This window comes from Salmo trutta, chromosome 40, assembly GCF_901001165.1.
Source record: "Salmo trutta chromosome 40, fSalTru1.1, whole genome shotgun sequence".
NCBI lineage: Eukaryota > Metazoa > Chordata > Actinopteri > Salmoniformes > Salmonidae > Salmo > Salmo trutta.
This window is the reverse complement of record NC_042996.1, coordinates 11706703-11717657: the sequence shown is the minus strand read 5'-3', so window position 1 is coordinate 11717657 and position 10955 is coordinate 11706703. Positions and strand designations below refer to the sequence as shown.

Here is a 10955-nt window from a genome sequence, read left to right as displayed (position 1 = left end):
GATTAAGAGGATAGTCAATGGACGCCTATACTGTGACGCATGCTCATAATGACCACTATAATGACCCGAAAATCAATAAAGTCGTATAGCTGCTTCTCATATAAGGCTATGTTATTACAGTAAGCGACGCAACTTGTATCGATCAAAAGTTCATAGCATTTCTTTTTTTTTTATTATGAATGTGTTATGAATGTTTCGGGGTCGGTTTTTCTTGTCCCCTCTTATCTGCATCCAGTGATGTGATGGCGCTTCTAAAAGCCACAAGGTGGCGCCGAACAACAGGTTAAAACAAGTTGTAGCTGATGTTCAATTCAGCGCCACTTCAGCTGACTACATGACGTCCCTCTGTAAAAACAAACGGAGAGTTGTAAATTATTTTTCAAAATAAAAACGTTTTGATCCTGAGTGTCTTATAGGACTAAGCCGTCACGTGCTAGGGCAACATACCTGTCAACTGGTGAATACGCCGTAAGTATTTTACATTTCACATTACTCTAATTTAAAACGTTACAACGGCCATTTTAAATAAATTGTCGTACAGCTCCATCCTTTCTGCTGAAGTTCAACGAACACGGTAGGGCAATAGGCCTAGACATGTAGGCCTATCAATAATATACCATAGAATTCTCTTCTACAACAAAGAGGGTAGGCCTACCTACCTCTCCTTGTTAAAGTAGCCCACGAACAAGCGTTTGATAGCATAGGTCTACTCCGCACAATTCAACAATGTGGTATTAACAATGAGAACCCAACCCACTCATGGTCATTATGGATAGTGGCATGATGATAAATGTATGCAAGGAGAGTCTGACCTCTACTTGACCTCTATAAGAGCATTCGTTTCTTCAGACTGCACATATGTCATCTCACTGTATATCAGTGACTACACACTTGTCTCACATGCCAATGACCGCTGTTGGATTCCATCGCATAGCTGCACAGATAGTCAGTGCTGTAATAACGGTGTCATTAAACCTCATTAATGTGCCTGTCCGCTTCCTCCCTCAATGTGTTCTTCACTCTACATCAGATCGGGGACTCGCTGCGTCATTAACGGTGATGGAGACAATTGCTCGCTCTTCATGTGAAGTGGCCGAGTGTGTGCGGACAACTGCCTGTTCCATAGAGCCTCAGTCTTCTTCTCTCTGTCTCACACAGAGCATCTGTTCTCACTAAGTACTCCTTGGGCCAAATGCGTTCTGGGACATTTTGTCAGTTGGGTGCTTCATGTGAAAATGAGTGAGGAATGAACATTTAGCCTGTCTCAGGGCCCATTCCCGGAATGTTTCCCACATGTATTCTAGCTGTTTCTTAGACCGTTTGTGAGTCATTATCTGCCCTATCATTATGCAACACAGACCTAGGATTTAATGGTGTTGTGGTGTTCGTCGAAATAACTGCAGAGTCTGTGTGATTGTAGAGACTAGACTAGGAAGCTGGGTTTGGACAAGACAGATGCCTGGGGGGAATTGTAGAGTTGTGAGGCTTAATTGTGTCTTCGTGAGAGAATGAGAGTTGTTGTCGATTTGTGGCCTGATTGACGGCAGTCCTGCGAACCGGGTCCACATGTGCACTGTCTCCCAGCCCCAGTCCAGTGTCCACAGGGGTGCTGAAGAATCTACTCTGGGTTTCCACTGGCATTGTGCAAAACTCTTTTTGAACTGAGTGAGAGAGAGAGAGAGATTCGAAGGGGGAGGGAGGGGAAAAGGGGGAATAAAGAATTACATTTTGAGGCTTTCAGCAGGGCTGTTGTAAAGAGAGTGAAAGGGGAATAGGGGCCGTGTGGCCAGCCACATGGGCTGTTCTCACTCAGATAATGGAGGTCTTTCTGTGGCACTTAACCCCCTCGCCGCACGCTGGGAACGGGCAGCCGCGCGCCCACCGCTTCTCAACAGACACGCTCAGACACGCTCACCCGCTGCATAATTGAATTTTACACCCAGGAAAGTCACCCCCAGCCACCTCCCTGCTACATGTGGCCCTGGCAGCAACTCTCCCAGGATCACAGCACATCTCACCCAGGCCAGCACAGAGAGGACGCAGGCCCAATGTAGGTAGACCTGTTGGGAGAAGGGTGGATAGAGAGTAATAATTACTCCGTGTGAGGGGAGACCGTGGTCTACTTTACTGTAGAATCTTGGTTGAAGTGTTTGGTGGACTTAAAGCATTTTTTTCTGGACACCATTCAGTCGTCTCTCTGACTTCATACAATATCTGATTCTGAAATGTCAGTGTCAGTTTAGGGGTAGTGCAGTGTTTGTATTAGGAAACGACCATGATACCATCGAAAGTTGAGAGGAAGAGAGGCAGTCAAAGGAAGGGAGGCCGATATAAATCTCAATAGTGGAGATTTTATTTAGACTGAAACAGGAAGTCTGTCTGTCACCAGTCCAAATAGAACTGACCTAACTGATGAGATACGTTTTAGCCTTAGGGTCTGTTTCCACAACATAAAAGGGTACTGGGGGAGAGGGGTTTGGTTATGCCTCTAACCTGGCAGTTGGTGACCCAAGGGTGTGTGTGCGGGTGGGGGTGGGGGTGTGTGTTTGTGTGTGTGTGTGTATGGGGGGGGGGTTAACGATGAGGTAAAGAGAGTGAATTAAAGCGACCCATTAAAGGCCCCTGGGTGTGGAGGCTGGCTGACGATCTCGTCTTTAGGAGGGCCGCGGGCGGCTGAGCAGGCCCTATCTCTCTGCTCCGGCTCTCTGCCCTCTTGACCAAACACAATAGGTGTTTCCTCCCCACGACTTGGTCACTTTCACCTGTCACTCAGACTTTCTCCTGTCCCCCAGGGCTGTGTTCCTCTCTCTCTGTGGGTCTGAGGAGAGCGGCTCCAGGTGAGCGTCCATGTGTGGCAGGCTGCTCCTCCTCCGCAGTGAGTGTGTGCACTGTGAAGCCAGACTCCCCTCTCTCACTCCCCTCCCCCCAGCCACTCTGTTCTGTACCCCTCTCAGTATCATCACCCATCCAATCTCTGCCTTTATATACGTAGTATTATTTACAGAAATATCTCTCCAAACTGAGCTCCACGATATCACCAGAGACGTGAAAGTATAAGGGTCACCCATGTTTGTTTGTCACATGGTTTGTCTGTCTGTGTAGGTGAACGACCCAGCCAGGAGACTGAGTTTCTTTGGTTTGTTCATTGTTCATCATCTGCTAAATAGCATGTTATTTCATTCTAAGTTAATGAGAGAACCTATTAATGTAACTTCATGCGTGGTAACTTACCAGTGAAGCTGATTGAGTGATTGTGTTTAACTTAAAACCCAGTGTTGTTTGCTCCTGCGTTCATTGATGGTTTCAATACTTCCGGCCTCCAGCCGCTGGCTGATGCATTCGTCAGGTCCATTGTGAACTCCCACACACGCCTTTCAAGCTGCTCTGAGGCCTGTATTTACATGGTGGTGATCATACAGACTGCACAGTGTTTGTACCCGCATGCCTTAATTTGATCCCTGTGATGGACCGACATCCTCCTGCTCTCTGTCACACAATATACCAGTCTCACTGTGCTGCCCACACAGACAGGACATCACTTCACAGCAGCTAATCAGCCACTACAGTCATGTTCACTACATTGCTTTACCTGGTCGGCTTTCCTAGCTGTTGCATGACGTCAATGAAAGCCTTAAAATGAGCTCCTCACAAACTTCGGCGAGTTTACATTCTGGCATTAGCGTTCCACGAGAGTAGCTCAGAGGTTATTTATAGGGCCAAGAGTTTATTCTGACCACATGACCTGCCCAGGAAAACTTTTCGCCCTGTATTCAACATTGTGATGAACTGACGTGCAGTTTCCGCCACCAGAGGACGCCATTCTCTGAGTAACCCTTCCTCTGGTGTCCCCAGGCATCCTCCTCCTCCTCTTCGCCTGTCTCTGTGGCCCCTCCCTTCAAAGGCATAACCTCTCCTAATCCCCCTCCCCCGGTTTCCGTGGAGACGGCTCAGCCGAGCAGGTGACGCATTGACAGGGAGCAGATGGTTGCCCGTGGAGGTAAGCATGGCTGAACAATGCCCCCATATTCATCATACAGCCCCTCTCTCTCAACTTCACTCTCTGCATTCTCAACCACACACACACACACACACACACGCACGCACACACACACACACACACACACACACACACACACACACACACACACACACACATCAGCATAAACTCTGTAACTCCCCTCCTCTTGAAAAGCTGTTTTTTACACAGATACATGTACACACAGGCACACACACAGGCACACACACAGGCACACAAACAGTAACAATTATTAAACCTTTCAAAGAATGTTGGTATCTTGGCCAAGGGGACATTCTGATGGACTAGTCCTGGACTGTATTTTTAGAGGACTGAAGGGTGGATAGGGATTGTGATGTACAGTAGAATAATACAGTATTGTTGTTGGGGTGGGGGCTACAATACATTGAGAGATTGACATGAGGTTGGGATATACTGAGGTTTTGGAAGAGGGCCAGTAGCACAGTTAGATAAACAACGGGACCTCCTTGCCCTGGCCTGTGCGCGTGCCTGTCTTCTTGCAGGTGTTTGTGGGGCCTTCGGCGCAGCAACTCGCTTTTCTAACAAAGCTCATTCGTTACTCTCCGTCTCCCCTGGAGATAAAGTACAGACATCCCTCTCCCTTCCTCTCTTTCTTTCGTCCAAGTCCAGAATAATCCAGCAACAATACAGGGGCTTGAAGGCGGTGTGCAGCGATTCGCCGGAGGCCTGACTTGTTTTGAGGCGGGGGAAGGGGGGGGTAGCATTATGGAGATCGGCTAATGCGTGTAGAACGCTGGTGAAGAAAGTGTGCGCCTGTACAATGGAGTCCTCTTTAGTGGCTTCAGAGCGCTGTGCTTAACCCACCACACCTGGAGCTCAAAACAGGGTGCGAGAGTACCCCAGCACACCCCACTTCACCCCTACCTCGCTCCACCTCACCCCACCTCAGCCACCACCACACTTCCAGCACCTATCTATACAGTCTGAGGAGCTGGGCTGGGGGTGGAGGAGGGGGGCTGCCTGCATTCAGGGCCTGACTATGATAAAGACGCACAGTGAGGAGCCATTGAAGAGCCCTGTGCCTAAAATGGAGTCACTAATAGGTGCCTATTCAGCAAGGAAAGGGTTTTCTGAAAGAAAAAAAAGTTTTTGGGTGAAGCAACAATCACTATGCCCTGCTACCTTGTATATGTCAAATTTATACAGTCCCCAGCCTACCCCCTTTTTGCTATTTAAGAGAATCACCATTGAAGAGATTCCATGTATAATTTGGAGTCTCCTTTTCTTACTTGGAAATTAATTGAATAGTCTGTTTCTAAAGTGAGTCCAATCGAGTGGCATGGTTCTCCAAAGAGAGACACGCTCTCTCTTTTCTCTTTTCTCTCTCTTTCTTTCTTTTTATCTCCCTCTCTCCCTGATTGTTACCCCCATACACATGTGTCCAACTTGTACTGAATAGGTGAGGGCCTGTTGACCAGCATTTTGGGTTTCTTGAATACCACTCTTTCTTATAGGCCTACTTTGTGCCAGTGTGCCAGTTTTGCACGTGCATGCACCAGCTGTTTCCTTGGTAGGGACACTCACAGAATAGTTTTTGATTATGTAATTTTGACCCAGAACAATATGGGTGTTAATGCATGCATCTTTGTGTATTGATGAATGTAGACTCTATCTCAATTGTGACCCAGTCTATGAGGAGGATGTGCATGGCTGTGGATAGTATTGATGGTTGTTACTAGGCAGAACAAGGGGCCTTGCCCAGTGGGAGAGAGGTCATTAATATTGAAATGCTGGGGCCATATTGAGAGAGGGGGCACTAAATGGAGGAATACGGGGACCATATTGTGCAGTGTGTCACAGGGCTAAGCTGACAGATTGATGAGATGAGGAAAAAACGTTGATACCGAGGGGGGCCCAGTGTGGTGCCCCAGGCTGAGCGGGGACCAGGGGTTGGAGTGAGCCCGGGGAGCAGGGTTCCCCTCAGTCCTGCTAGGCAGAGGTCATAGCCCACCTTTGATTCACAGCCCTGCTGCCAACAATGGGCAGCACAGAGTGGGCAGGCCTCTCTCCCTTAGAACAGCGTGAATGTGCTTGTATTGGTATTTTTATGGGGCTTTGTCACCTTTGTGTGTTTGCGCGTGTAATGTGTGTATTTGCATATGTTTTGTGAGTGAATGTGCTGGGGATGCTATTGCCTTAGAAACTCTTTATTTGACATTTGATTTTAAACAGGTTATAAACATTATTATAAACTGGGTGGTTCGAGCCCTGAAGGCTGATTGGCTGACGGCCGTGGTATATCAGACCGTATACCACGGGTATGACCAAAGTTATTTTTGCTGCTCTAATTACATTGGTAACCAGTTTATAATAGCAATAAGGCACCTCAGGGGTTTGTGATATATGGCCAATATACCACGGCTAAGGTCTGTATCCAGGCACTCCACGTTGCCCTTAGCCGTGGTATATTGGCCATATTCCACACCCCGCGGGCCTTATTGCTTATTTACCTCGGTTTTATGAAACCATTACATAAAGTCAATTCATAAAGCGTGTTGTTTAGCATTTCTATGTGCTTTCAGGTTCTTATAATAAGGGGTTTAGGAACAGAACAGTACATGACAAAGTGGTAATAATGGTGTAACAGCAGGTATAGGGTTGTAATGGTTCATCCAGTATACAGGCAGACTCTCAAAATGAAGGGTTACCCCATTAGTTCAACACTTAACCTGTGGATTGCAATGGGGTATCAATCTTGGTATGGATCTGACGTCAGATCAGTTGTGCTGTGTCATTTAGAAGAAAAAACGGCAGTTCAATTAAGGGCATTCAGACAAGCATAATATAAAGGTGATATAACTATAATAATGATATAATCTATATCAAAGAAAATGACCCATTATGGTAAAAAAGTGTTGAGACATCACAGCACGAAACAGACTGCCAGTGACTGATCCCAGGCTGTGCTTCCCTTTACAATGCATTTCCAAGCAGTGTCTTAGCAACTGGCATTGTGACATCTGGATTACCCAAGGTGCATTGCAGAGCCTCCTGTTGGGCAGAATGGAGGGAGCCAAGGGGAGAGTGTGCTTTAGGAAGGGACCTGTATAGGCAGGCTCAGGAGCTCAGATACACCCATGAAGCTTTAGTCTGTCCGAAACAACTCATTTCCTTATTGAGTTCATATGGGAAAAGACTTTTGTCTAAAATGTAAACTTTTACAAAGTTAATGGACTGTGCTACTGAAAGGAAACAGCTTTACAAGAACTTCTGTTACATTTCTCAGCTTTCCGTCAGTTTGAAAAGAGCTTCTACTAGACATACAATTCAGACAGGCTGTCAAAGATATCAAACGACCTAAAAGACAGCTTGTGTGTGTCAGTGTGGGTTTAAATGTCTCTTGTCACTAGGGGCAACGGTTACCGTTACTCTCTGGTTTGGGGTTTGTTAATATGTCACTACTGTTTTTTACAAAATGCCCTCTCAAAACAAATTCTAAGTTAAAAAAACATCCAACTGAAGACAGACACACTCTAGATAATAAGCTTTGATTGATAGGTCTCTGTTTAGAACAAACACAGGCACATACACATGTACACATTCACACGAATGAGGTCTGATTTGGGGAATTGATAGAGTCCATTGTTTCCACATAGCTTGGTCTTTGTATCCCCTGTAATGTAATTATGGCTAGGAGATGTATGCTCTAGTGTTATAGCAGCCCAGAACGTGATCCATGTCTATTCTCTGGATTTGGGCTGAAAAGCTCTCTGTCCAGCAGTTTGTATTTTCTGGTCTGGCCTCTGTGTGTGTGTGTGTGTGGTTTGGTTGAGGACGATCTTCATTCATGGCTTTGGAGGATCACGGGGCCCGCCTGACCCAAATGTAAAGGACCTATAAGAGAACACGAAAGGCGTTTTTGTGTGTAAATGTGCCTCAAAGTTATGACGAAAAGGAACTCTGCGTTCGTTAGTATTATATTACAATCATCTGTTTTTACTCAGGGAATAGCATGCACCAGTGACTTAGACTGGTTTAACAAGGTGGTAATTATTAACAGCAATAATCCACGTATGAAAACACAGTTTCAGTCCCATACAGGTAGGTATTTCATTCTCTTCCTCCCCATGTCCATTCAGTCGCTGCAAGAGTGAGGTAGCTACATCAACATCAATGGAGAAAGAGCATATTTTGTAGTAGGAACCATATGAATTGACCTGTAGATGTCACATTGTCCTCTCACTCAGTGGGGCGACAGAGAGGGAATGTAGGCTACAGTTTAATAGAGAGGTCGGAGAGATTAGTTCAGGGGACATGTGGGTCATTGAGAACGGGCGAGGGCCAGAGACTTGCTGGGGGAACAGACTGGACAGAGAACAGCAGGACCAGAATAACCATCCTACCAGGCTCCTGGCCCGGCCCAGACGTCCAGTCAACACCGTCACCTGGCAACATGGCTCCTGCTCAGCACTCCACCAGGACAGGGTGAGTCTGGCCACCCAGCCCTCCTCTTAATCAACAGCAGAATGGACTGAAGCCGGACCTCTCCCATATCCCAAATGAAAAACACGTCAAACTCTGTTCAATGAGCCCCACGGTGAGAACATGAGAGAGAAGAGCTGTAAGACCTGAGCATCTGTTCACCCCTTTGACACTAATGAATGTTAAGTAGGTTAGCCGGTGGTGTGCCACCGTCCCAGAGGTCATTGTGACCGGGGTGGCAGAGGGATGCTGGCTTTGTGTCCAGCCACCCGGTGAGGGGCCGAAAATGGCTGGAACGCTAACTCCTGCTCACACAATCACCAGCGCCGATGGTAGCCATATTGATCCTCTGTGCTACCAGATTAAAGTATAAAGAGAGCTCTGTCTTGCCAGTGGGGGTCCCCTCTGACTCCCAGAGGTCACTTCGGGGTCATGGAGCCCTTGCAGCCCCCTGACCCACAACCAAACGTGTACACACACCAGAGGCAGGGCACAGACCTTGTAGGGATAAACCCTATTAAACAGGACCGGTTGGATGCTCACATTCAGCTCTCATTATAGCTGACCCTGGGCTTTCTCTTTTGGATCTGGCTGCTCTCTGGTTTTGTCTCTAATTTTAACCTGGTCCGGTCCATGCTGGGGAGCTAACCCTGCTCTTTTGTGTGGCCGTAATAGGTTTGCCATGTGCATGATTGTCTTCTGAACCCGATCTCCTCGTCCGCGGTGCCATCTTGCGTCGTATAATGGTCTCATTGTATTCCGACACCTGTGGTTCCTTCGGTGTGCGCTTAGTGTGTTGTTCTTGTCCTTTGTGTTGCTATGGTAGTCCTTTGTGTACAACATTGCTGAATTGAGTGTGTGACATTGCTGATTTGAGTGTGCGACATTGCTGAATTGCTGCGGCGTGTATTTACAATATTATTTTGCGTTTCTGTCTGTAGTTCTGTCTGTAGTATCAGTTCTCATGAGGCTTGTTGTGCGTGCGTGCGTGCGTGCACGCGCGCGTGTGTGTGCGTGCTCCCTAATGTCATCATATGTCCCTGTATTGGCCCTTTATTGCTGACCTCAACAGGATGCTCTGATCAGGATGCTCTGATCCCTGGTTCTCTGTTCGCTGTGCTGCAGCCTTGATTAAACGTTGATGAAATGCCTATTAATGTACGCTGGCTCACAGAGAGGGTGTAATCAGGTGAAAGTGAATTAATAAAACATCCCGTCTCGTACTCAGGAGAGGAGAAAGGGATCCCCTGAGAAACACAGGCAGATGGCCACAAATCTGAGAGGACAAGGGAAAGTGGGATAGGAGAAAGAGAGGGTAGAGAGGAGACAGAGAGGGTAGAGGGAGCGAGACCAGCCACCACTTTGGCGATTAGCCCTTAATTGGTAATTTGATCTCCCCTTTTCCACCTACTCGTTATTGATAAGCTCCCAACATTTCCCCTTTTGACTGCCCCTGGACTAGCAAGTCAGCAATTCCTGCCCTCTGAGGCCAGGAGCCTGGCAGCCCACGCTGCAGCCATGGAACGGTAAACAGCGCCCCCCTGGCAGGAAGTGCCTGAGGTCGGTGGAGAGGAGGGGTGGGGGGGGGCGTCCTTGAGACACCAGCTAGTGGAAACTCCATCTGCCAGGAATCTACCTAATCTCATCATCTGAATTGGACAAGGAAAAGGGAACGGCAATCACTTTAGACAGCCCTCATCGGGATTATGTGTTTTGTGATGACGGGTCAATGATGATGAAATGGCATCAAAAAGTAAAGCGGTCAAAATCACTGCACCGCAGTGCTGAGGCGCCACTACAGTTTAGGGTTTGATCCCAGGCTGTGTCACAACCGGCTGTGACCGGGAGCCCCATAGGCCCGGGTTAACCTCTCTGGGAAATGTGGGACGCCACCTCGCCAACAGCCAGTGAAATAGCAGAGCGCCAAATTCAAAACAACAAAAATCTCATAATTCAGATTTCTCACACATACAAGTATTATACACCATTTTAAAGATAGACTTCTCGTTAATCCAACCACAGTGTCCGATTTCAAAAAGGCTCTAAAGCATAGCATTAGAATATGTTAGGACAGCACCTAGACAAGAAAAACCACACAGCCATTTTCCAAGCAAGGAGAGGCGTCACAAAAACCAGAAATACAGCTAAAATGAATCACTAACCTTTGATGATCTTCATCAGATGGCACTCATACGACTTCATGTTACACAATACATGTATGTTTTGCTCGATAAAGTTCATATTTATATCCAAAAACCCCATTTTACATTGGCGTGTAATGTTCAGAAATGTTTTGCCTCCAAAACCTCCGGTGAATGAGCACATCAATTTACAGAAATACTCATCATAAACTTTGATAAAAGATACAAGTGTTATGCACAGAATTATAGATAAACTTCTCCTTAATGCAACCGCTGTGTCAGATTTCAAAAAAGCTTTACGGCGAAAGCACACTTCGCAATAATCTGAGTACAGC

At 46.9% G+C, this 10955-nt stretch overlaps 1 protein-coding gene across 7 annotated transcripts in view; it reads left to right on the top strand.

The window, feature by feature from the left end:
- Positions 1-10955, top strand: part of LOC115180065 (flocculation protein FLO11) — a 58898-nt gene that overhangs the window by 188 nt on the left and 47755 nt on the right. For 4 of the 7 annotated variants that reach the window (XM_029741960.1, XM_029741961.1, XM_029741959.1 and 1 more), the window contains exon 1: positions 8061-8482. In XM_029741960.1, coding sequence (XP_029597820.1) covers positions 8312-8482 — 171 coding nt within the window. In that variant the 5' untranslated portion in view covers positions 8061-8311. Of the gene's footprint in view, positions 1-223; positions 469-3852; positions 3998-8060; positions 8483-10955 lie in introns of those variants that run through there. The other 3 variants (XM_029741965.1, XM_029741963.1, XM_029741964.1) reach the window with 2 other exon arrangements.